Source organism: Fukomys damarensis, unplaced genomic scaffold, assembly GCF_012274545.1.
Source record: "Fukomys damarensis isolate Sample0158 unplaced genomic scaffold, DMR_v1.0_HiC HiC_scaffold_16, whole genome shotgun sequence".
NCBI classification, from domain to species: domain Eukaryota; kingdom Metazoa; phylum Chordata; class Mammalia; order Rodentia; family Bathyergidae; genus Fukomys; species Fukomys damarensis.
In genome coordinates this window covers 128,006,241-128,032,573 of record NW_022900928.1, presented here as the reverse complement: position 1 = coordinate 128,032,573, position 26,333 = coordinate 128,006,241, and the positions used below count along the sequence as shown (strand labels likewise).

General features: G+C 44.1%; 1 protein-coding gene across 1 annotated transcript in view; it reads left to right on the top strand.

The window, feature by feature from the left end:
* Dner (delta/notch like EGF repeat containing) overlaps positions 1–26,333 on the top strand; it is a 195,230-nt gene that overhangs the window by 2,652 nt on the left and 166,245 nt on the right. Inside the window, exons 2-3 of the mRNA XM_010608136.3 lie at positions 381–475; positions 2,689–2,855. Of these exons, the coding sequence (XP_010606438.2) occupies positions 381–475; positions 2,689–2,855 (262 nt within the window). The remainder of the gene's footprint in view (positions 1–380; positions 476–2,688; positions 2,856–26,333) is intronic.

Below are 26,333 nucleotides of genomic sequence, written 5' to 3'. Positions count from 1 at the left end.
CTTTTCTGAAACATCCCGATTTCTCCATTTCAGCAACTTGGGAGTTTGTAGGCTGCTCTCAGGAAAGCTGCGCTTCAGGAAATCGGATGGCACGGCTCTCATTTTCTTGCAGGTTCCCAAGGCTTCCTATGGCCCTTCTTTAGTCAGACCATGGCCTTATTGTTAAGTCACAGCCAGGGGCTGGGGATTTAGCTCAGTGGTTCTGCCACCTGCTTCGCAAGTGCAAGGACCGCAGTTCAATCCCCCCTACCAAAAAAAAAAAAAAAAAAAAAAAAAGAAAGGCACAGCCAGGATACAGCTCATGGCGTTTTGCTATGGGATGTCATCTTATACTGTGATCAGCCCCAATAACCTGTCTTCTGGTTTGTTGTTTTGCCCAGGTGATCCCAGATGTGGCCTGTGGGAATGCCAGCTCTAACAGCTCTGCGGGTGGCCGCCTGGTGTCCTTTGCGGTGCCACAGAACACCTCAGTAAAGTAAGAGATTTCTCAGTTAAGGCCTGTTCGGGTCCACGCTGCCAGCCATGCGTGGTGTGGCGTCTATCCGTGTGCCACTGGCCAGTCCAGTGCGAATCACAAACAGATGCCACGAGTACACATGGGCCCTGGTGCCTGAACTCTGGGGCAGGACAAGCTACTCCGAGGGACACTGCAGAGACAGGGTGGAGCCAGGCTGGAGAAGCAATCAGGAAATTGGACTGTGTGAGTCGGAAGTGAGGGAAGAAACCGAGACTCGGATCAGATTTCCAGCCAGGCCCCTCATCTCCCATTGCTGTCTGCTTCCCGACTTCTCATCCTCTTAAGGTTTTAATAGACCGTTGGTTAAAGCTACTTGTGTAAGTGAAGCCCAATTAGAAAACCCACATCTTACAATTTTCTTTTTAAAAGCAAGCGGCTGAGAGAGAGTGTTTTGTTAGAAATTTAGGCTCTTTCAAATTGCAGACTTTGGGTCGTCCCCAGGCGAGATGGGGATGAGGCCAAGGGAAGTGGTCTCGGTGAGTGGCACCTGATGGGCCAGATTCTCAACCTGGGCTCAGAGCTGCCAGGGGACTCTGTTGGCGGTGAGGTTGTGGCCAGCACAGAGACCCAACCTGGCCAACATCCCCACTGCTGTTGTCCTTTGTTGCCATGATCTGCACTCCCATCCCTGTGTGCAGCCTCCGGGTCATTTTCTGCCCAGTTTTGGGGGTGTTAGAAGCCCCGTGCCCTGAGTAAGCGGCTCAATGCCCTGCTCCCTGGTGAGCGGGTGCTATAGGCTCTTCCATGTGCCTGGTCCAAACTTGCTTTCCAAACTGTAGTCTCGGGAAATGCCCAGAAGAATGTTGTTGTGTTGTCCCTGCATCTCTCTTTCCCAGCCATGAAACCACAGTGGCAGAAGAGCCTAGCAGAGCAGGGAACCCCTAGGGCTCCAGGAGGAAAGTTCCTGTGGGCAGAGGTGGAGTGCAAGGCGGCTCCGAGCTCCACCAGCAGGGGGACCCCGGTCCTAAGGGTTTCATGCTCCCAAGTCCACAGAAAGCCCAGAGGTCCAGCACTGCTCTAGGGAAGTACGGATGAGGACTGCTCATTCCCTTTACTTCTTTACGTCCGCCTCCCAACCTTTCTTGTCTAGACCTCAGCACTCTGACTTCAAACACCTTTCTGCGTAGTTCTGGTTCTTTTATCCCTTTCAGTGCTTCCTGGTTTTTTCTTTTCCCTCCTGACACACCTGACATTGTCAGAAGGCTCCCTCGGGTTGGTGAACCGCAGAGAAATGGCAGAGTTTGACACAGGCTGAGCAAGATGAGGATGCCCAGTGACCTTTGGGTGCCCCGAAATTCACACGGGGGATTTCTAGCCCCCTACGCTTCCACTTATGCATGGATTTAGTCAATTCCCAAAGCCTTACGGAGCCTCCTGCCGCCAGGTGGGAGCTCTGTGCTGGGGCTGGGAGTCGGCTCTGGGCAGGAACCTGACATGCTCTGGCCCCAGCTGAAGCCCAGTCCTCTGGGGGTGCAGGGAAAGTGGGAGCTGCTGGGGTGGTGGGAAGAAGCTCAGGTCTCAGAGAGAAGAGGGTCTGTGTAGGTAGGGATAGTTCCCCAGGTAGAGAGGGGAGGTGCAGAGCTTGGATGGGGAAGAAGTTGCTAGGAAGGGGCAGTGGCTCATCACTGTGTTGCCGCCATGGTGCCGAAAGAGTGACATCGAGGGACCTGGTGGGGGTGGCGGACAGGCCTTTGACCGACTCTTCTCCAGATTTTATCTTGGAAACCACAGGAAGCCAGGGGAGGCCTGAAGCCTGGGGAGGGGTGTGTGGGTGACACAATTTGCTTAATTTGGTGACATCACTCGGGTGGCCGAGTTGGACCACAGCACACATTTGTCATAAATTTAAACAATGCTCTTTTTACATCATGTGGGGATGGGAGGATTTGTTTGTGAAAGATCTCAGCGTACTCTTTCGTCATTCATTAAAATATGACCCAAGGCGAGGCACCTGTTTGTCCTCTCGGGGTATAGATGAACGAAGTGGGTGAGAGATACTTATGATACATCTGAGAAAACTTGAGTGTGGATACTTGTTTTATATAACCATTCCCTTCATTTTCTGATACTTTTGTGGATACACGTGTCATCTTTATTTTTGATGTCACGAGCCAGTTCTCAGATGAACTTCTCTGAGAGGGATTTTGCATTTACATCACTCCCGTTTTCAGGATTCTGCAAGATGCCACTGCGTCGCTGATTCTGCTGTGGAAGGTCACGGCCACGGGATTTCAACAGTGTTCTCTCATAGACGGGCGAAGTGTGACCCCCCTGCAGGCTCCGGGGGGCCTGGTCCTCTTGGAGGAGATGCTGTCTCTGGGACAAAACCACTTCATCGGTGAGTTACAGAAACCTCAGTGCCTTGTGGGACCCAGCCCCGCCTTGATTTGGTCTTCACACACAGTAGACTGGGAATTTTGCCCAGATAATATGAGTTCTGGATATCTTTATTTTAGATATGGTTTCACTTAGAATCAAAATAGGTTGTGACAGACATAATATAATAGGTTCTAATGACTGTTTCCAGTTTGGCTCAAGGTAGGCAAAGCATGAGCCCAGAGGCTATTTTCCAGCCCTCTCCAAAATATCCTAGCTGTGTCAACTTTGGCATTTAATGAACTGATTTGGAGTTTTCTTTCAGCCTTCTTCGTCCCCTTTGTCCGGGAGCTGTAGGCAGCTTAATATGCTGAGGGTTGTCTCTCAGTAGAACGTAGGGACCTCAGGCACAGTGGCTCACAAGTGACTGCACACCTCAGAGCCACTGCCCAAGTCATGGGAAGGATTACAGCTCTCTCTGGGTCACTTCTAACTTCTCCTTCTTTCCTGAAGCTGCCTCTGTAATTTATCCTTCTCTCTTTTCCCCTGCCATGGTGTAGAAATGGCCTTCACTGCTGTCTCCACTGGGCCCACCCACCCATTCCCCTTAGGGTTGCACTTGGACACTTTGCTGAGGGTCACCTTCCCCGGGTCCTGCCAGTTGCCTTTGTCCTTCACCCTGCATGGAGCACAGTTCCGCTTGGAACTTGACAGCTGTAGCCAGCTGCTTCCTCAGAGCTTGTTCCATCTTACAGCCTCCGTGCAAGGACACAAGTTCAAGCTTAGAATCCTCCAGCCCAGGGTAACTCATCCAAGCAGTTTCTTGTTCCTGCTGTCGACACCTTCTCCTGTCCAAAATTCCATCCCAACAGTCTTCCCCTGGGGAAGACTGAGTGTGTGTGTGTGTGTGTGTGTGTGTGTGTGTGTGTGTGTGACAGCTCTAGCTTTCAGGGGCCTTGGGGAATGTTAAAAGCGATAATGAATGTGAAAGTATGTATTACATGGGTAAGGATTATTCTCAGGTGCTTTATTTTTTTCTCGAGATATACTAAATATTTTGTAAGTGGAAAATATACATTAAGGCTTATTCCCAAGACATATATTTGATACAGGTGTCATAATTTAGATAAAAGGATTAAACAAAATGCTCAGATTCATGTAATATTTCTCACATTTTAATTTGCCTGATCTTCTGATGAGGAGGATCCTTTTACAGTCTTTGGAAACCTAGCGGGGGCGGGACAGGGATTTTATTGGGTAGAGAAAAACATAAAGAGAAGTCAGTCTGGGAAACAGGCATGACTGGGAAAAGAGAAGAGAATGTTTAATTTCAGCTCAAGATTTGACCATCAAGATAGTTTCTAGATTTTAAAAAAAGATAGATTCTAGAGAATCAGGAATTGTGGGATGACATGTGATCAACACTTAAATCTGAATATTACCCCTGACATAGTCCAAGGAGCTGTTTTTTACTTCTGTGTCTGTCGTAACAGTTCATCTAAAGGGAAATAGTTTTTGTTGTTTTGATAGTTCTATACTGATCTTTAAATTGTTTTTTCTTTAGTAGATTAACTGCTCTCTGACGTGGAGCTAATATTTCAAGAAAATGGAGTATCACTACTCTTTAAAATGTCATATTAATATTATCAGGAGTTTCCCATTTGAAACATTAGCTGACATTTTATTCTACTTTTTGTGATAGCATCACTAGAAGCTTAAATTGATGCTGGGAGTGTGGAGGGGGGGCTAAAGAGATTTTCCAGTGTTCATACAAATTTATTCTTTTAAGATAGGGGAAAACTTTGAGAATTCATATACAGTTTGAGCTCATTTTAGTCACAAAAAATTCTTGGAACAAGTATCTTTGGTTAAAATATTTTTTTTTAGAGGAGTGATTAAGATTTTTTCCTACATTGGGGATTTAGCTCAGGTGCCATTGCCTGCCTTGCAAATGCAAGGTCCTTAGTTGGCTCAGTGGTACAAACCGCCTGCAAAAAAAAGGGGCCTGGGATTTAGCTCAGTGTTTGCACCACCTGCCTTGCAAGCGCAAGGTCCCAAGTTCAATCCCTGGTATACAAAGAGGTAACAAGGATTTTAAGCAGCACCATTTATTTCCATAAGCTGTTTTTTCTCCTTTGAAATTTGTGATATAATTTCTTCTAAATTTCCCAGTAACGGCTCTGTGGATGTTTTACTTGGCTTTGTAATGGAGGTCACTACCTGTCCATGTTAATTTCTACAAAGGCGGCTGCTGCCATCACCTGGGCCACCTTCCCAAAGACCCTCAGCCAGGGTGCCTGAATGCCGCCAGCTTCTTTCTTTCTACCTTAAAGAACCTCAGCATATCTTTTGTAATCATTGCTGAAGCCTTATGCTTACTACACCAGCGTGGGTTTAACATTTTTTGCTTTGTTAAAGAGGATTTTATTAAAGTAATTCATGTTCACAGTCTGGCTCTCTAGTCAAGAACATGTTTTTGTGAAGAGCCCAGGGATTGTTTTGAGGAGTGCAGCGGCATTTGACAGACAGGCACGCCCACCCCTCCAAGGGGAGCCAAGTTCCCAGGATGCCCTGAAGCGCAGGGAAGAGCCAGCTGCTTCTGATCCTCCCACACCTTTCTAGATCCCATGCATTCAACTGAGGGCCAAAGGTGGTGGAAGGTTTCCATGCAATGCAGCACAGGGTTCCCTTCTGTGTCTTCGGGAGAAAAATTTGAATTTTGTCATCATGTTTATGCACTTACTTATTTATTCACTCCAATTTATAGGTTATGCTACTATACTATGAATAAAGGATATTATATTTATTTACTTTCAACTGCTACAAAGCATAAAAATCGCACACGTTGCTGGGGTAACTGTGTGATGTTTTGGCATATGAGTGCGTTATGTAATGTTTAAGTTGGGTTGAATATTTATGTCCTCAAGATCTTCTACTCTTTTGTGAAGTTTCGTGCTGAGAACCTAATGTTCTGTACCCTCCGGATGATCATAATGTGCTTATCTTTGACCTACTTCAGTGATCCCGCATTTAATTTTCTAGCAGTTTCCCTTCATTACCATTGCCTTGTTAATAGTCACACTATTTCACACAAAGAGCGAGATGGTATAAGTCTTACGAAGTGTGTAACTCTTCCCACCAATCCCTTCCCAGCTGGGTTGCCACCAAATTTCCGCTCTTCTGCCCTCTACTTAATTATCCTTTCTGTTTTTTTCCCAAATACATCTCTTACAAATGTATTATTTGTTTATGCAGTGTTGGGGGGCAAACAACTAAATGGCCTTTATTTCAGGAAGACTGCACCATGGGGTGCATCAGAGGAGCCCATTAGCTCCCTGGGTGATTCATTTGCCCATAGTTTGTGTTTCTGGAGAGGCAAGCCCATTGCTCCAGCCATATTTCCATGTAACACACTGGCTTGCCTTACTTAAGTACAGTATTACTATTACCATTATTATTTTTAAACTTGCAGTTGTTTGGATGTGATGGGTTTTCTCAGAGGTGAGGGCCAAACCAGCCTTCCAGGGAGTTGCCTCTATCAGAAAGCTGTTGAAGGAATGGTTTTACTATTTCCTTGGGGAGAAATTCCCTCTGGGCCTTTTTCCCCTGTCTTCTGCCCTCAGGCATGGTTCTCCTCACTTCCACATGGTGGAACATGGCACTGCCTGCTCATGCCCTGCCCCAGTCCCCCTGGAATGACGCCTCCTGTCCTCAAACTCTGGGTACCTCAGACCACAAACTGTTCATCTTTAAGACCTCATGTAAATTCTCCTCCTTTGGCATCTGTGTTCATCAGCCTCTGTTCCTGTGACGAAATGCCTGAGAAAAATGACTTAAAGGAGGAAAGGCTGATTTGGGTTCCTGGTTTTACAGGTTTCAGTCCATGGTTTCCTGGCTCCACTGCGTTTGGGCCTGTGGTGAGGCAGAATGTTGTGATGGCAGGATCCTGTTCTGGAGGAGGCTGCTCTCCTAATGGCAGCCAGGGAGCAGAGGAGTAGGAGAACCTGCTCTGGGGCTTCCTCCTGCTTTTGTTCCACTGGGCCCAGAGACGAGTGGACACTCAGGGCAGGTGGTCCCCACTCAGTTTGCTGTTCCACATGCTAGTTGTCTTTAGTGCCACCTGCACAGGCACACCTAGACGTGTGCTTTGCTAATTCCCTATGTGTTTCCCAATGCAGTCAAAGTCACAATCAAGACTAACCACCATCAGAGTCTTTTATAAGGAAAATGGCTAGCCAGAGGTTCTGCTCTACCTGGCTCCTCCAATCCCCTCTAATTCATGAAGATTTGTACAGATTCCCAGACAACCCTGCGATATTCTCTTAGTTAGCTCTCCTGCTTCCCTACTTGCTCAGAGAAACCCCATTGTTTTCTTTTACACTTTTCACTCCAATGATCCATATTTGTTGTTACCCATTTTTCTTTTACACTATTTTAATTTTGATTCAGCTCATTTATCTTTCTATTCTTTCATTGAATTGGTCTGGTTTCTTATATTTGCTTCTTTCTCTGTCTTCTTTCCACCATTTTGCTTATAACCCCTTATTTTTTCTATTGCTTTTATTTGATACACATTTCTACTATCCTTTTTTATTGTCTCATGTTTAATTTATATCAAAACAATAAGTAGATTAGAATATTTAATCTAGATTACTGGTATTTTTTTAATTAAGTTTATTGGTACATTTAAAGCAAATGATACAGTTACATTTATCATTGGGATCTTGTACCTTTACATGACGTATCTTGGTTCTTATTTTTTCTTCATACCCCTGCCCTCCCTTCACCCTTCCCTATTTACAAAGACTTTGTTTCCATTTTTCACATTTTCCCCTTATTTCCTTTCCCCTCCCCTTCCCACTTCTCCTTTAGCCATTTTCTTCCTATTTCATCTCCCAATGATATCATTGAACCTTATTTATACTTTTAGTTTTTCACACCAGAGAAACTATTCAGTATTTACTCAAATGTGTCCTATTTATTTCCTTTAAGAGTATAGCCTCAATGTGCATCCATTTAGCTATAAATGTTTCTAGTTTCTCATTCTTTATGGCTAAGTAGCAATCCATTTTATAGAAAAACCACATCTTTTTTATCTGGTCTCCAGTTGATAGGACTGGTATTTCTTTTATGACCTCTTTAGATATTCTTCTAACAACTTTAGATCCTTTTGAACTTTTGAAGGGATTTCAATGGCCTAGGAAACTGTGCCAATAGAATTATTATTATTATTTTTTTGTACTGGGGATCAAACTCAGGACCTTATGCTTGTGAGGCAGGCGGAACCACTGAACTAAATCACTGGCCCAATAGAGTAATTTATTAACAGTGCTAGGAACTGACAAGTGGCTTCCATAACTGGAGTTAGAGTTCACTTTCAATGAGCGTAGGATAGAACTCTGAAAATCTCATTCACCTTCCTCTGTCTCTCATCTTGGATAAGGAAGAATTTATATAAAGTTAGGGGTTCAAGGTGTGAATTATTTTGGGGCTTCCCTGTTCATCCTCCAAAAGAAGAAGAGGAACTTGGTCTTTGATGTGATTTTTTTCAAGGAAATCTTTTGGAGCCCTTTCATAAAGCATTTTTTAAAAAAAACTCCTGACTCCTGTCTTTTCTCTTCCGTGTATTCCTATAAACCTTGTCCTCAGAAATCACAAGTTTCAGAAGTAAATTAGCTGAAGTGAGGGGTTTCATCTTGTGTATCTAATGGAGAAAGGGATTTGGGGGTGTTATGGAAGGAATCAGTAAGTGACTCACAGAGAGGCAGCAGAATGGCAGTAAAATAACAAATTTACTCATCAATAAGGATCGATTGTACATAAGCCACACCTGAATCAACTACACATTGGGTTACAATTCCTTCTTTTATAGGGTTTTACAGCCTTGACTTCATTTGGGTGGTTACATTTCATTCTCACAGTTCAAATCACGGTCACAAAATAATTTATCTTTTCAAGCCAGAGGGAACAGTTCTTCGCAGTTTACCTTTAAGATTGCCTAGTTATCTATTCTAGCCCATAGGAAGGGTGTGTTCAGGGTCACGGGAGGATCAAATGTTGTCAATGGTCCTTTTTATCTTGACACTTTTATGATCAGGTGGCTTCAGTTTCTGGGAGCTCAAAACCTTGATGTGCCCTGTTATTTTAGGGTAAGGCCAAATGCCTCATTCAGCAATTAGTGCCTTGGTGCCTATTAGTTTTGAGCTGAACAAAACAAACTGCTATTAGAGACAGCAGAAGCCACTTTACATTTTAATACTTTATAGGTTTTTGCTATTTATAAAAGTTTTCTCTATCAGGAGAAAGTGCTCCCCAAAGCCCAGAGACACTGGAGATTCTCTGGTCGGGGTGAGGGTGGTGGGCAGTGCTTAGACATGGACATGGTTTCAATAAACAATAGGGCCAAGAGATTTTGCTAAGATTCCGTCATGGCTGCTGAGCTTAGCCATGCATCATGATTAATACTCTGTTTTGCTTGTGTCCATTTCAGCAATTCAGGCCTCAGGGTTCCAGATGGAAATTCTAGATGCTGATCCTAACACAGGAATCCTTTTGTCTGTTGCTCTGGAAAGGAAAGAAACCCAGAGATAAATAGGTTGGCATTGCCTTTCCCCATTCGCTCAGCCCTTCTGTCTTGTTGGATGACTGCCAACTCTGGTGACCACTTCCTGACTGTGGGTCCCCTGTAGTGAAGCCAGAATTCAGCTCCCTGTGGGACATTCAGGATGGCAGAGAAAGGGGCTGGGAAAGGAGGGGCCAGAAAGGAGAATTCTCATGTGGTGTGAAAGATGCACAGTGCCCATTTCCTCTTACTACAAAGTGCCTCCCAGAGATGCAGGACCAGACTGGCTATCCACCTCCACAGCTGTAAAGAGCATAGGGCCCACTTTCTCTGGCTACAAGTTATATTTTTCCTGCCTCTAATGTCCATTTAAATTTACATTTTACCATTTTAATGGTATGTATTTCCTGTAGGCCCCTCAGATCTTATAAAATGAGTTAGAATAATTTTCAGAATTTTTTTTACTGTATACGATGATAAAAGCTTCACTGATTATGACTTTTTAGGTCCATTTATATTTGCATCTTAGCTCTGACTCAGGACAACTGGATTGATTCTCTGACAAATTTGTTTTTTAGTTCTGGGAATCAGACCCAAGGTCTGGTGCATGCCAGGCAACTGGAAAGCTGTTACTTGACTGTCTTAACCCCTCTTTCTTTGTGCAGGCTGCTCTTGGAGCACTTTCTCAGATTGCTTCTTTCATTGTCAGGTGCCAGGCCTTGTGTGTTGCAGCAGTCTGTGTCCAGGCTCTTTTCAAGCAAGCCCTTGGACCTCTCTTACTGGTGGAGGTGTGTGGACTGCACATCTCACCATCCAAGTCTGGGCTTCCGGGGTCATTGGGCCCTTGGCTTACATTAAACAAGACAGCAGACCTACTGAGCTTCCATCAGCTTCCTGGAGGGACCTCTCAGTTCCTTCAAGCATAAGGTCCTGATGTCTCTAGTCCCAGCTTTGTCACCTTTTGGGCTGCTGCACTATAGCAAGCCCCCTTTCTAGGATCTGGACCCTGGCTTCACGATACCCAAGAAGTTCTGATGCCTGTGCCAGCGTGGGTTGTGGCTGCGTCTTTCCCACCTCCCAGGTTTGTGGTTAGATGGTTTGTCACCCTGGGAAGAGGGTCTCCTAACCCCAGCCCTGCAAGTCCTTTGTGTGTTTCTCTGACTAACAGGCATCACTTTTCCTGGCCTTGACTTTCTTTACTTTCTTCTGACTCATTTGTAGAATCTTTGCTTTATCAACTATTTGTCTGGCTTTTTCCTCTAGTAGTTACATTTATAGCAGGTGTCACACAACTTGACATCTGAATAGTTTTCATCGATCTCCCCATGTTTTTTGTTTTGCTGGCTTTATATCTTTGGACTCTAAACTTCTAGAGAGAAGGGACCATGCCATAGCTTCTTGCAATTGTGATGCCCATACGGTGGTTACCTGACCTATTCAATTTGGTTCATCCCTAAGTTATTCTGCTCAGTAAATGCCTTGCAAAGAAAATCTCCCACTGTAAAATGTCAGTCTTCAGAATTTTTTGAAGATTTTCATAACCCACCTCAGAGACTTCTAAATGCCCCCATTTTTATTACATTAAAAGTGTTTTAGAGGGTCAGATGAAAATAAACCCAAAAGAAAGAAGAAAACTTTTTTTCATTCCTCTGGGAATGTTGCATTTTGTCCTTTAAGATACCTTGCTCTGGGAGCTAGGAGTAAAATAGTTGAAGAAAGTTTGGAAAGGTCACCACCTATAGAATCATTAGCATCTTCTTTTGAGGAAAGCTTAAGATTTAAAGATAAAAATGCAAATATTTCACCTTTTCATGGTCATCTTCAAACCACAGTTGGGTAAGGTCTATTGAGCTCCCTAAGGCAGAGGGGGGAAAAAAAATCACCAAATTTGGATATGTTCAAATAAGAAGTAATAGCTACAAAAGAACTGAGGCAGAGAAGCCAAGCTCCCTTGAACAGCGTCATTTATTTTAGATCAAATTCTTATAGTTCACATTTAGTTCATTAGAGGATTTCTATGCAATTTAAGTCTTGCTTAAATTGAAACCACATTTCAATATTAACAAGCAGGACTCTCTTCTTCTTCCTCTTCCTCTTCCTCCTGGTCCTTCTCCTTCTCCTCCTCCTTTTGGTACTGGGGATAAACTCGGGATCTTGTGCTTTTGAGGTAGGTGGTGGAACCACTGAGCTAAATCCTTGGCTCCCTTCTTTTTATTATCGAATACTAGGATTATTGAATACTGGGATTGATGAGTGTTAGGATTTTTTAAAAGTTTGTTGGCATCAAACTTCACATCTTGCTGAACTGGAACTGTGCAGAGCAGCTCACGTGCACATATTAGGCTTGGGTGGCCTGCTCTGGAGGAATTGGGGCAAGTGATCTAGGATGAATGATACATTTTTCTTACCCTCTGGTGTAATACAGACCTGATCTCTCCACAGGAGAACCTTTTACAAGTTCCTCGGGTGATTCTGTGATATACTTACAACTGTGCAAACCCTAGGAACTAATCAAGAAGCACAGAAAAACCATAAAGCCAATCTGAGTGTACATGGGAGGACAGTGGTGTCAGGGAACAATGTGCCCCTGCAGTTCCTGAGCACCGGTTTCAGGATTTAAGACAGCAAAGTGACTGCAGATAATTTCTCTGAAATGTGGGCCCATGCCTTAGGGAAGGAACTTCGAGGGATTCTGAAGCAAACTCTAGGTCCATCTTTGGAACCATAAATTCTCCCTTTCTCTGCCTTGTTTTCTTCTGCCTTTTATTTAAATGAATACCTGTAGCATATTTTCTTTACATATTAATTTAGAAAAATTAAATTAGAGGATTGTTTTTTATGTCTCAAAGGTTTTCTTATTAATTCTGGAAAGAAATACCATGTCACGTGCCAATGTTAGTCAATTTTAATTAAAATCTTATGCACAGAATTTCATTAAAATATTTAAAAAATCCTTTCCCTGCTTCCATTATCTTAGAGACAAACTTTCTCAGGATTGTTTTTTCAGCAGCTTACAATTGAAAGGTTTTCTTGGCTTCTGTCAGTTTAATTTCAACTAGGAAAGCAATTTTTAAAATTGTCTCTTTTACAGCTCAATTTCTTCTCCACCAATGCACCTCTGCTCTTTCTTCTTTCTAAGGCTTGAAGTGGGAGAGAGCAGGGTGTAGGGAGCAGGAGGGAGAGCAAGAGGGGGAGAGGGGAAGAGAAGAAGAAGGGAGAGAGAGCCAGAGAGATGGTGGGGGGTCAGGAGTGGATTTCTCCATGCTAAATCTACAGAGCCTGCCAAAAAATGTGCATGCACTTCAGGAAAAGAAACAATTATATAACTATTTTAATATTAAATTTATTGAGACATCATGATATTAATCCAAGTTATCTTTGGCTTCTACAATTATAAGAGGTGCTCAAAGTGGTGGCCGTGAGTTTCCAGACATTAATTAGTAAGGCGAACTGCTGCTTGGCTAACATTGGTTGCTGAGATTGCTCCCCATTCATTTTCAGTTTTTTCTCTAAGGGCCTGTCGTGCAGTGGGTTTCTTGTGATATATGACATCCTCCGGGGTCCCCCTTAGGAGGGTGACACCATCTGCTGATTTTCTTCTCCTGAAGTGTGTATACATTGTTTTAGTGGGCTCTGTATCTAAGCCTCAGGGACAGTGCTTTCTTGTGGGCAAAGGAAGTTTCTTTCCAGTTTACTTCCTTTTGAAAAATAAATGAAAGACTCTTGTTTACTTCTTACTATGAAAGTAATATATGAAAGACAGATAAGGAAAACTGAAATTTACTTTCTTATAATTACCCGCTCCTACACTGACAGCAGTGCTCGCCTGTGGGATTTCCTTGCAGAACTCTTCTTTGTGTGATAGTGCACACACTCATGTGGACACACTCATGCACACACTTGCACACACATGCATGAACACTGTTTTTTTTTTGAAAAGAAGAACATATTTGTGTACTGTCTGATTATTTGCTTTTCTCAGGGTACCACTGACATTCTTTTACGCTAATAAATATGTTTATAGCATTGTTTCAGTGGTTGTCTAATGTTGAATCAAATCAATGTAATTCATCTCATCAATGCACTATTGTTAAACAAGTAGCTCCCTTTCTTCCTTCCTACCTTCCCCCTTCCCCTCTTTCCTTCAGTCCACCCATCCACCTCATCAGACAGAATTTCAGAACTCATTATAAGCGTATCTTTGTGCCTTCTCTGGTGACTTATTTGGGTTCAATTCCCCGACATGGACCATGCTGGGCTTTGTCAAAGGCTTGTTACATTTTTGTGGGGGATTCTGACACATGCTAGGGAATGGCTAGCAAAATGCTCAGAGAACCAGTTTACCACAGGAAGCCAGTGCCATTCCTCTGCCGTCAGTGCAGAGCCAGATGCTGTTGATTCAATTTGATTTATCTTGAGGTGGACAGGAACTTCTCAGGGACTCCTCTGCACCTCTCTGAAATGCCTCACTCATGGGAGGATCTGGTACCCCTGAGGGCTCCTCCAGGAGGGGAGTGGCCATGGCAGTGTCTGGGAAGAGGTCAGAACAAGTCTTTCTAAACAGAAGGTGTTTAGGAGGCTTCTCATAGTGTCAGAGTTACACCCAGAGCAATGCAGAGTGTTTGCATTGCAGAGCCAGCGAGAAGGTGGAGAGGGAAGGAACAGCTGGGTGCTGGTCTCAGGGGCTCTGCTGCTCTGCCTGGCTCTGACATTTGTGCTCCAGAGGGCTGCGGTCCCTGATTCTATTTCCATCTTCTCTTTGCCTTCTTCTGCTTTTCTGCCACAGCATCTCAGAGGCAGGCGTTTAAATTCCGTTTATCATGGACTTTTTATAAGGTTGGAAAAAGCCCATGAAAATAGCACAAAAGGTGTTCCAGAAAAGACAAATATTTGGAAAACCTATCAGGGAGGCTTTAGAAAGGAACATTTAATTTTTTTTCTCATAAGATCGTGGTAGTTGTAATTGTTTTTTTAAAAGGTCTTGGGTGTGATACTCAGAACAGCCTGTGAATGGGCTAAAGTAGAGCGTGTCAGGAAGAGAAAATTGCCTACTTTCTGGGGAGGAATATAAATAATTGGGGCTGAATTTCAAAAAGACTGTCTTACTTTCTCATCACTAATGCTCTCTCTGACATTTGGGTTTTGAATGCCACGGTATTTTTTTGGTTTTCCTTAACAAGCAATACTCTCATGGCTGTCCTGTTTCAATGCTGTAATTGTGAGTTTGACCTACAAAAGACATATTTGCTTGGTCGACAAATGGAAAATCTTCTTTAATGAATACACTGACAAATACCATTTGGCCGCCTCACTAATAATGGACGACATCTTCTGGAACACCGCTCTGAGGAACTGCTGTGTCCACAGCGTCTGTTCAGCTACCCGCATATCTCTGCTTGTCACCCACATACTTCCCTTGTTTAATTCCACGTACAGGACACTCCTGCCAGAACTGGAGGTACAAAGATACATGAGAGGGCTCTGAGCTTCAGGCAGTCAGGATATTCTCATTGTGTCATCCAGAGAAATCTTACTGCCCCAATGCCTAGTCCTGTCCAAAAAGTCATGTTCTAATAAACGCAGCGTAGGAGCCAAAAGAGTGAGTGAAAATCCTTTAAGTCATTGCTAATGTTTTGGAGGAAATGTGAGTAAGAGCAGGAAGAATGCATCCATACTGTTTAGTAAACATCGTATCAATCTGATCGCCTCCTCACTGATTGCTTAATATTCTCCATGTGTTTGGCACCTGCTTTCTTAACTTCTTTGTCCCTGAAGTCTCAGCTCAACACCCAGCCTCAGTGCCTTTTCCTTCCTTTCGCATTTTTCTCATCCTTTTATCTTCCCGTCTTGTCCATCAGCATAGCCTCTCTCTCGTTGGTGTGTTTTGAGTTGTCCTCTCTGTCTTGTTCGTTACCTGGACTCCACTACAGGGAGCTTGACCCAGAAGTGTTTTAGCCCGCAGGAGTCCTTTCCCCTGACCCCGGAAAAGGGGACGTTTGTAAATACTCATAAAACGAGCAGTGGTTCCCTCAGTTAGGCCGTAAGGATGTTGAGTTGATGTTGCGCACAAAGTAATAAACGAGATGATGAAAGAGTGCATATTAAAGTTTAGATGAATTATGTAGTCAGTGTAAGGGCTGTGACACTTCGGAAGGGAAGACTACTCCATTATTGGGGGTAAGATAAAGATTTACACTTGAAGAGTATCTTGAGTTTGGTCAGTGGCCAAGAAGTAGGTGTGAGTGGGAAAGGCAGTCAGGGAGTGGTGAGAGGGAGAATGGGCATGGTGCTTTAAAAATAACAGAAGAGGGCAGGGAGGAGTGCAGCTCAGTGGTGCAGCACAGCCCGGCAAGCACCAGGTCCTGAGTTTGATTCCATATACATCCCCAAAACAGAACAATTTGGGGCCATGGATCTCAGGGAGAAGGTTAGAAAGGGGATAGGATGCGGGGCTGGGAGGGTTGTGTTCTGTGTTCTGTGTTAGGGGGTTTGTGTGTGGCTTGCAGGCAGTGGTGATCCGGGGTTTTAAGCCTGGGTGGGAGCAGGTGGTGACAACAGCAGTGGTATAATACGGGGAGTATTGTGGAGTAGCTTCAGATGGTAAATCAGAAGGGTTGGATCAGGTGGAGAGCAGCGGAAAGCAGGCCCATTGGTGCCAGCGACCCTGAGAATGCCCGTTGTGTGGACATGCGAGGGGAAGGAGGCAAGGAAAGGCAGAGCAGAGCCAAGAGAGTTAGGGACAGGGTTCCGTGTGAGTGTATGTCTCATTCAAGGAACTACAGCAAGTTCGAAAGAAAGGCTCTTTTTTGGGAAAAGCATCATGTTCGGTTTAGATATGCTCTTGAGTTTCAGCCGCACTGAGGGAATGCAGCACCCCAGTCCCAGGGGAGGCAGGGCCGGAAACGGAGACACCGGAGGCTTCTGCTTAGAAACTGGAGGCAGCAGGGAGGATGGAGAATTTCTGAAGAGAAGGTGCAGAGGGAGAGGAGCAGGGGACTTGGGTGCACGCTGACTGATGTGGAACTGTGCGTACCTGTGAGAGGAGATGCAGGCCAGCCAGAGATGAGGAAGAAAGCAGGGAAGCAGGGAGATGAGGAAAGAAGAAGATGTGAAGGATTGGGAGGGGTTTGAAGGTCAGTGATAGGCTGGAGAGGCCACAGTGTGATCCGTAGTGTGGCCTCCCCTCTCTGGTTGGTAGTTGCATCCTTCTGGTCTGGGCAGCATTTTTGATTTTCCCTTCCCACCTCCACTTATCGGGAAATCCCTTGAGTTCAAACATAACCTGAATGTGGCCACCCCTCTCCAATGGGAGCCCTCTGCCTCTCTCAGCTGAGTTGGTCTCCATCCTCTGGCCTGGCCTCCCTGCTCCCACCTGTGCCCCAGGCAGGTGGCTCAGGCTGGAGGAGGGCGTGGCATGTAGGCTTCTGCTCAGTCCTGCAGAGTCCACGTGTTCCTCAGAGCAGAAGCTAAGACTGAGAGGCCAAAGAGGCCTGGTGTGTGTGCCTCTTGTTCTCTGCATCTTGTCTCCTCACCTCTGCTGTTACTTCTAGCCACTGTAGATATCAGGTGGGATATCAGGTATCCCACGGCCAGAGGCCTCTCGACAGCTCCCTCCCCATCCTGGCTCCTCATTTTGCTTCTGGACTTCGCTTGCTCCTCAGCGTCTCCGTTTGAGCGCCCTCTTGTGGTTCCCTTCTCCTTGCTGTGCCCCTAGTGCTCCATGCCCTGGACCACTCTCTTTCCCCTGTAGAATGGATCACTTCCCAGAGATACCTACTTTCTATATCTATCTATCCTGCCTGAATGTGAGCAACACGAAGGCAGGGAAATTCATATGTTTTGTTTACTGTTGTATCACAAACACTACTGTGCCTGGTTCAGAGCAGGCACTCAAAAATATTGATTATGAAGAAATTTTGAAATCGTATATAAATGTACATCCATACATAGAACGACATATATGCAAGTCACAGTCACATAAATTTATATCTATTAGATATATAGTTTAAAAGATTTTATAGGTAGATAGCTATAAAAGAACATAGATTTCTGGGCGAGGTGGTGCGGGTCTGTAATGGAAGCTGAAAAAGGAGAATCACCAGTTGGAGCCCTGCCTGCAGAACGTAGTGACCTGGTGATAACCTGTCTCAAAATAAAAAATTAAAAAATGAATTTAAAAAATCGGGCTGGGGATGTAGCTCAGTGCCAGGATCTTGAATTCAATCCCTAGTACTGCCCCCACCCCCCAAAAAAAGCGCATAGTTTAGAGTATGGGTGAGTGAATGTGTAGAAATGATTTGGTTTGGCTTGGAAAGAAACAGTTTTACAGTTGGAAATAATAATGCTAGTATTTTGTGAAGAGTACAGTATATATAGCTAATATCCATGAATACACAATAACTAGCTAATTAACAAATTAATTTTCTATTAATGAGATAGTTGTAGTTTTGAAAGTATTTTCTTTAGAATATTAATGCATGATTGACTTCTGCAAATAAGCCTGACTCTAAAGCATGAATTTCACACCAGGAACCCCGTGTCTCTTCTTGTGGTGATAAACCGCTCTTTCTCTTTCTTGGGCAGGGCTGACAATTAGCATTAGAAACAGAAGGCAGAAAACAACAAGATTCAATTGATGTGTCTGATATTTTTTCCTTTGTTTAGAATATGAGCTGAGTTTCATTTTTACTTTGTTTTGTTTTGGGGCCTCCACTTTCTACGCTGATTCCTGTTAGATATTCCATGAGTGAAGGCAGTGTGTCCAACAAAGCCAGGTTGGGAATTTGGACTCTAAAGGTTGTAAGGGAGAGGGATAGAATTTTTAATTTCCCACATTGACCATTACAGAAAGAATCAATGATCAGATAGCTGTCCCAAGGCTTTTGTAAAGACTGAGGCATAAATAGAATCTGTTCTGGACAGATAAAGGAAACCTTTTCAGCCCAGTGAACCGATGGTTACATTAAATTAAAGAATTTAATTCTGAGAGTGAGCTGTCTGGAAGCAGGGACAATCAGGAGCTCATTCTCTCTCTGTAAGCCATCTGAGCAGGAACAGTGGGTGAGTATTGTTCACAATCTGCAGTGAGACTGGGTTTGTAATGAAGCCTTCATTGTTTCGGACTCTGCCTTCAATGTCCCCTGGCTGGGGCTGGAGCTGTGTTGTTCTGCAGTCAGAGCTGTTGAGATCTTTGACTCTCCTGGAGCTGTGAGCTAATGTTTGTCCTCATCTCTTCCAGCCTTCTTTGCTGGGTTCCTTGATTTTCTCTTCTGCTTTTCCCCTCTCATATTCTCATATTTGCTGTCACCATACTCATATGCACTCGTGTGTTTACATATTCACATATTTTTCTCTCCTTTCCCCAAATACTCTTTGAGTGTGTACTGTGAGCTGAGCAGCTGCTTGGTGCTCGAGACTGAGCCATGAACAAACCAAAGATCTTCATCTTCAAGAAGCTTACATTTCAGGGGGAGTCTTAGTTACTTTCCGTGTTGCTGAAACAAAATACTTGACACCCAAAGCTAAAGGAAGAAAGGTTTATTTAGCTCACAGTTTGTAGAGGTTTTAGTCCATAATCAGCTGGCTCCAAGGCAGGGGGCATAGCAGTCAGGCGTAGCAGAGGAGCAACTGTTCATGGCAGTCAGAAGGCGGCAAAGCAAGCAAGGGACAGCCGCAGCTCTTTCTACCCCTTATATCTTATGCAGGCCACTTATGGCAGGTAGAACTCACATCCTTAGTTCTAGTGCCCTTGAGCCTAGCATTGCACCATGAATCCCAGGGTCACGCGCTCTAGACCCAGCCACCTCTGAAAAAGCCCCACCTATGACCACATGAGGCTTTGGAGGACATCTAGACACAAGCCATAACAGTGGGAAAATGGGTATTAAAGAAATAATGATAGAAGTAAAATAAAAAAAATTACAACTGATTACCATACTGTGATATGGCTGCAGTTTGTAATAAAAACTTGATCTGACATAGGGCAAGGAGGATCATACTTTCAAGGAAGAAAATTAGGCTGAAATATTAGCCAGGCATTGGGAAATTCTTCCAGGATGAAGGTGGAATTGCATACACAAAGGTCCTGTGGTGGGAGACAGCACATAATATCAGAGGAACTGCACCAAGACCATGAGGATGGGGCTCAGGGAGTAAGCGGGAAAGCAGTGGAAGTGTACTGAAGAGGAGAGCTGCATTAGAGATTAGATCTGCCCAGCTTCAGAAGCTGTGTTGGGACCCACAGGTAAGGAAGAGCAGGGAAGACACTGGAAACCACAGTCACCCTGTTGTAAGGTCTCTGCTGAAATATGTGCATTTTAATTTTGCAGAAAGGAAATTATCATCAAATTAAGATCTTCCAGACCTGGCCAGTAGGAACACAGGGTATCTTAGTTATTTTCCTGTTGCTAGGACACATTGCCCAACATTCACTACTTGAAAGAGGTGAGGTTTATTTTGGCTCATAGTTTTAGTCTACAGTCAGCTGGCTCGAGTTCAGAGAGAAGGTAGCAGGGGGATATGGTGGAGGAAAGATGCATAACCCATGGCAGCCAGGAAGTAGAAAGAGAAGAGGGAGCTGAGAGCAAGAATACACCCTCCCAGGTCACACCCCCAGTGACTGACCTCCACCCAACCCCCACATTCTAACAGCAAGTCAGTGACAGTGCCCCTATGATTGGCTCACCTTCCCCATATATGAGAATTTTGGGGAACATTTTAGACCTAAAACATGACATGGGGTGTTGGTAAACCCACTTGTGTTTGAGGGCCTAAAAACCAGTTGATTAAATAAACTCATTAGGCAATTCCAGGCATCTGTGAGCTAGATAAGAGAGAGGTTGGGTGATGGAGACATTTCTGCATTTCAGCAAATGGATCCAATAGGGAAAATTGGCCAGGAGCTGCTGTATGCCTGGGGCCAAGGGAAGACAGCTCATGTGATGAGAATGCTAAAGTGAACCAGAAATAACCCAGGCCGAATGAGGCTCAACCTCCCCATTTTTTTCCCTTTTGAAATCATGATGCACCCGTGGGACTTCATTGCAATACGTCGGTTAATTCTATTTTTAGTGCATTAAATTTATGCACTGGAAAATAAAGGTGTTATGCATAATTCAAGAAGCTAATGCATCTCAAATTAGAAATCTCACCGAACACTTGTAAATTCAGGGAACTCCTTTCCTATGACCTTGAAGCTACCAGACAGCCTTTTCAGTGACCCCTTCAACTTGGAATTTTGGATCAAAGCACAGCAAAGAGCTATCATAGAACAAAGGCAACTGAAAGATCATGTTCACAGTGCTTGCAAAAGCTGGGAAGGTAAACATGTCAATCAGTAGCTTTTTATGTGAACTCATCTGAAGGCTGATTCCCGGGGTCCCTAACGTTTATGAAGTCATCTGTAGCCCAGTTAGGTGTGTGCGCCTCTGACATCAACTTGGAGGGAGAAGTGATGAATTATTTTGGCATTCATGGAAATGCCATCAATCAGGAGCCATTCACTGTATATTAATGACTGGGCATGGTGGGCACTTAGAGATGAATGCTGCAGTAATTTAGCAATTGATTTGCTTGTATTTGATGAGTTGAAAGTGTAGTAATGGAAGATTAAGTGATATAATCTTAACTGATTGTGAAAGGCAACCAGATAGACATTGAAAGTGAGGTAAAAATAGATGAAGAATTTCACTTGTGCATTCTGTGGGAGCCCCCCAAAATTTCAAAAGCAGTGAAAGTTAATTTCCATGTTCCACCGATGGGTATTCGGGAACTGACATTAAAAAAAGGTGTCTAATTATGATATTCTTCACATGCAATGAGAAAACATTTTTGCTAAATGAGGTTGAATGCCCAAAATAGGCACACTGAAAGATCTGACATGCCTAATTGTAAATTTTGCTTTGAAAAGGAATTTTATAAATTGAGTATTTTATGCTATTATGTCCTTATACTACCATCTTTTCTGTATTATTTGCTTGTTATACTTTTAAAAGATCTTTTAAATGTCATAAATGTTTATTCACATATTTTTCACAACTTTAAGTAAAATGTAGAGCCCAGGCTTTTAAAAGTAGAGCCTAGATATGAGTCATTCACAGTGGTAGGTAGTAAAAGCCATTTATTTGCATTATGAATGTAATATTTTGATTTAGACAGGAGTTTTCAATTCCAACAGCAGTTTTAAAAAGTAGCAATCATTTCAGAAAATTACATTTCAAAGGTGTGACTTCAGCTAGCTAAGTTAGGGAACTGTATCAGTGGCCTCCTAGGTCCCACCGTGGCGTTGCTGTTTTCTCAGGGACCATACTACTGGAGCCTTTCCCTCAGACGTACACAACCGCTGCACACTGGATGCTTATGTCCACCCCACCCCCAGATCCCTGTGTTCTCAACTGTGGTATTAGGAAATGTGCCTTTGGGGGCGAGGAAGCCACGAGGTCAGAGCCTCATGAATGGAATGAGTGCTTATAAAAAGGGGGCCCCAGAGAACAACCTCCCTGCCTCTGCCATACGAAGACCCATAAATGGAGAGAAGGTGGCCATTTATGAACTAGGACACAGGCTCTTACCAGACAACAGCTTTGCGGGTACCTTGGGCATCCCAGAGAAATAAACTTAAAACCAACAGTTGCTGGTAGTTTGTTTAGCAGCCCAAACACACAAAGGTTAGTAAGGCACATTTCTGGGTAGGTGTTGGGGTACGACTTAGGGTCTATATCAAGTCCTTGGTGTTTTCCTCTCTACCCTTCACTGATCGCTACTTCTCAGACGCCATGAGTGAAATAAATGGCTTTCCTTTGTCGTGATGTTTCTGCTTTGGAGCCAGCCAGGCATGGATTTAAACCTCTGAAACTCTGAGCCGAAATACAGCAATTCCTCCTTGAAGTTGCCCACGTCAGGCATTTTGTCTCAGCAGCGCAAAGCTGACTAATCTATGAGGCAGGGAAGTGCTCAATTCTCTTTCACCCTTTCTGTCCAGTAAGAGTGTGCGCTACTTTGACACTCCGCCCTGAGAAAGGAAGGGAGGATGCAGCGAGGTTAGTGTTCTGTGAGTTTGGGACCCCAGGTAGTAGCTAAATGATGATTCCTCCCGAATAAGGTGGCTGGGGTGACGAGATGACCCGAGAGAGAGCTTTACAGGACTCATCAGCAGATTTGTATTGGTTATGGTACCGGTGAAGGTGTTGCAATAAAGACAGCTCAAATGCAGGGTCTCACCCATGATACAAGTTAATCTGCCCCTCATGTTATGCAGCCTAGAGGTAGTTGGCCCAGGTTGGCCAGGGTACTTGTGTGTCCTAAACACACGGGTTTTCACCTCCGAGTCAAACTGGCTGTTCCGGCCACCACCCCCGCATTAGCATGTCAGCCCTCAGGAAGGAGGCGGCGGAAGGGGAGCGCATGCTCAGTCCTCACATGGGTACAGCTTTCGCGGAATCCCTGAGGCGATGGGTAATCTTTTCCTGCGTGGCCCAGTTCCCAGGAAAAATTCTACATTTTGTGATTAAAAGAAGGCAGGGGAAATGGAGGCTCTCAGCAGGCCACCAGCGAAAGTTTAGATTCTCATGTTTGACTTCAGAAAAGTAATTCTTCCTAATAAAAGGAGTGTGGAAGGGCGAGTAGCTTCCTGCAAGGAGACAGCCAAAACCCAGCACTGCGGGCCAGTCGCCCTCCATGTGGGAGAAGTTCTGACCTTTCCCATGGAGAAGCACAGAACGCCAACCCAGGAAGGACACCCCCCTGCAATTTTTGTTAATTCTTAAGCCTATATTTTGCTGTTGGATTCTGTTTTCTCTGCAGAATGAACAGATAAAGAATGTCGTGGAAATGCTGCCAAAGTGGGAAGGTGGTAGTTAAGATCATTCCATTTGACAGCAACCTTTGTTGGAAACAGCTCCGTCTGTCTTCAGGCGATAGCAAGATGATTGTATTTTTTTTCTAGAATATCTTCACGTTATCCTTACAATATTTTTCCTTAGAGCAAATAATATTACTTACCATGTAATTTCCATAGTCACTTGGCTAAGAATAATCTACCTGATGATTTAGGTGAGTGACAAAAGTAAAAATGTTTGGATTGTTGCTGTTAGGTGCCATTGTGTCTCCTAATTCAGAATGCACTTTTGATCATAGTGTACTCAGAAACTCCCAGGAAATGAGGTATTCTATATGGAAGAATTTTACAAAAAGCAATTTATCTCTTCAAGCATCAAGGCTTGCAAGCAAGTAAGCAACTGCCACCAACAACCTTTGAGATGGGAATTGAAAAAAAAAAAGCATTGCTAAGAAAAGATAAAATTACCTGGTGGTTGATGTGGCCTCAAGGTATAAACACATGAGTGTCCTGACCTCCTATTAGGTGCTCACTTCCTGCTTCCCTCCCCTGGTCTGGCCTGGGTCCTGTGACCAAGAAGCATTAGTACCTCCTGTTTTATTAACACGCTGCCTTACACTTGGTCTTGGCTCAAGCTGGCTTCCAGAATCAAGGTCTCTTTTTGTCCCTGCCCCAATAGGAACAAAATTGTCAAAAGACAATTTATTTCTCAAGTTTTGCTTCCCAGACTACAAGTATTGGGTCAGAAGTCCAAGGGAATCCTGCCTGGTTTACGAAGCTTCGCATTAGCCTCATCTTATCTTCTTAAAGATGGGTTCAGGTGTGTAGTGTCACCCCTGCTGCTGTGGAAGGAACTGTGGGGCTTGCAAGTGTTTACTTTTCCTGTGACCAGGTTAAGGCAAGGGTCCTGGGTCTCCAGCTGGACATTTGAAACCCTCCCTGCCTACCTGGTGCCAGCCACAGGACTTCTTGGATGGTGAACAATTTTTATAAGTTATAGATTGGTGCCATATGACTCTCTGAGTCTCAACAGGAAAACTTGGCATAATCCGTTTCCAGATACACTGTTCAAGGGTTTATGGTCAGAATTTTTATTTTCCACATATGCTTTCCCTTTAACAGGAAAAGAAAGTGGTCTTTAGCCAAATGACTGTAATGAGATATGCAAATCCCATTTGCTATTAATCCCAATGAGGTGTTAACTACAAAGTCAATTTAAGACTCTTTAACGTTAATATTAAAGAAGACAGGCAGTAAAATAAACAGTTAATGGCCTGAAGCCAGCCATTTTGTGTGCCTTAATTGAGGCTTGACCATTGCATTCCTAAGATAATGACCAGAACCTCTTCTACTTCTCATTTGTACCAAGGGATATGGGTTTGGCAAAGTCACTGGTTTAAAAGGATGGTAATGATTTCAGAACATCTCATTACTGTGTTAATGAGCACCATTTGGAGTTGCAGGCAAGAGCAGTGTGTAGGGAAGCAGAAGTAGGGGCGGAGAAGTGGAGGGAGGGAAAGAAACCCAGCTTTTGTTGTCCAACTAGTTCTGTTCCTTGAGGGTATTAATAGACCCCTGGATAATCTTTGCCAAAAGTTTTGTCTCGGTGACTTTCTCATTGTGGGAACAAAGCACTCCACATCTGTAAATTAAAGGAGAATTTTGTTAGGCTCATGTTTTCATCCATGATATGCTGGCTTCAGAGAAGGAAGGGTAGAATGGAAGGGTCTGGTACAGTAAAGCTGCTTGCATCATGGTGGCCATGAAAGAGGAAGGAGGAGCCCGGGAGGGAGATCTCCCCTTCTAGGTTACAGCCCCAGTGACCTGCTTGGTCCAACCAAGCCCTACCTCCTAACAGCACATTTAGCTATAAACTCATCAGTTCATTAATCCACGAAGGAATGTAGCAGCCCTATCATCCAGTCACCTTCCAAAAGCCCCGCATCTGAACTCATCCCAGATCTAAATCATAGCGGTTTTCCTCCGTTACAAAGTCTTTAGAGAAATCACCCAATTTGTGTGACAGATAGAAGCAAGCCTCTTAAGTCCTGTAACATCTCAGCATCTCGGGCCTCCCTCCTTCCCTCTCTTCCTTTCTTTTCCAGCATGTAAAATGTTGGTTTAAACTCCGTGGATTCCATGAGAGGCTTTTCTTTAAGGACCAAAGTTTCCCACTTTAATGTTAATATTGTCAACGGTCTGATGTAGTTTTTTAATGTTCTTCACGTTGTAGAAATCTTATCTTTTCTCCATAATGGAAAAATCATACAGATATCCACCCTCCGTCCCTTCCTTCCTTTCTTCATTTTTTTCCTTCTTTCCCTTTTCTCTTTCATGCTGTGAACTGGACCCAGGGCCTCCACACAGACTTTCATCTCTAGCCCTTTGTTAACATTTTATTTTGAGACAGAGTCTCACTAAGTCACTGAGTTGCCCAGGCCAGGCTTGCATTTATGACCCTCTTGCCTCAGCTTCCCAAAATGTTGGGATTACAGGTGTGTGCCACTGAGCCCTGCTTTCCTCTTCCCGTCTCTCTTTCATGCTTTCGGTTCTGTCAGGCTTTGTTTGCCCCCGCTGCCTCCCACGCAGTGGGGCTCTGTAGTCAGTGCAAAGGGTGCGGTCAGTGAAGGTGGCCAAGGCTGGCTGAGGCCTGTTGTAGGCAGCCCTGAGAATGTCGCTAAGGCTTTTTCAGCGCCCCTCTGCAGCTTTGGCCTGGCCTGTGCTTTGTAGAGTTCTCAATGAGAGGATGAGCCTTTCTGTGCTACCCCTTATGCCACATATATTGATTTCCCACCTTAAGGAAGAGAAAAATGATGCCTACATGCTCTGCATTTCTTATGAGTGTGGTAGAAGTGTCCATCAATTTGAGAGCGATGTCAAAGAAATCGGACTAGCTTTTCAACAACTCTCCAATGACCACTTACAAAGTCCCAAAGAACTTCCTTCTTTGGAATGAATTCTATTTAATTTCAGATTCTTCTTCCCTGCTCCCACCCTGTGAGGAGCTCAGGTCCAATGGTGGGGCATAAGGAGTTTCCTGGGACCCTTTGCTCTGCCCTCTGATGAAGTTAAATGAGTTTCCCTATGAGAAGCCTTGGCGTTTC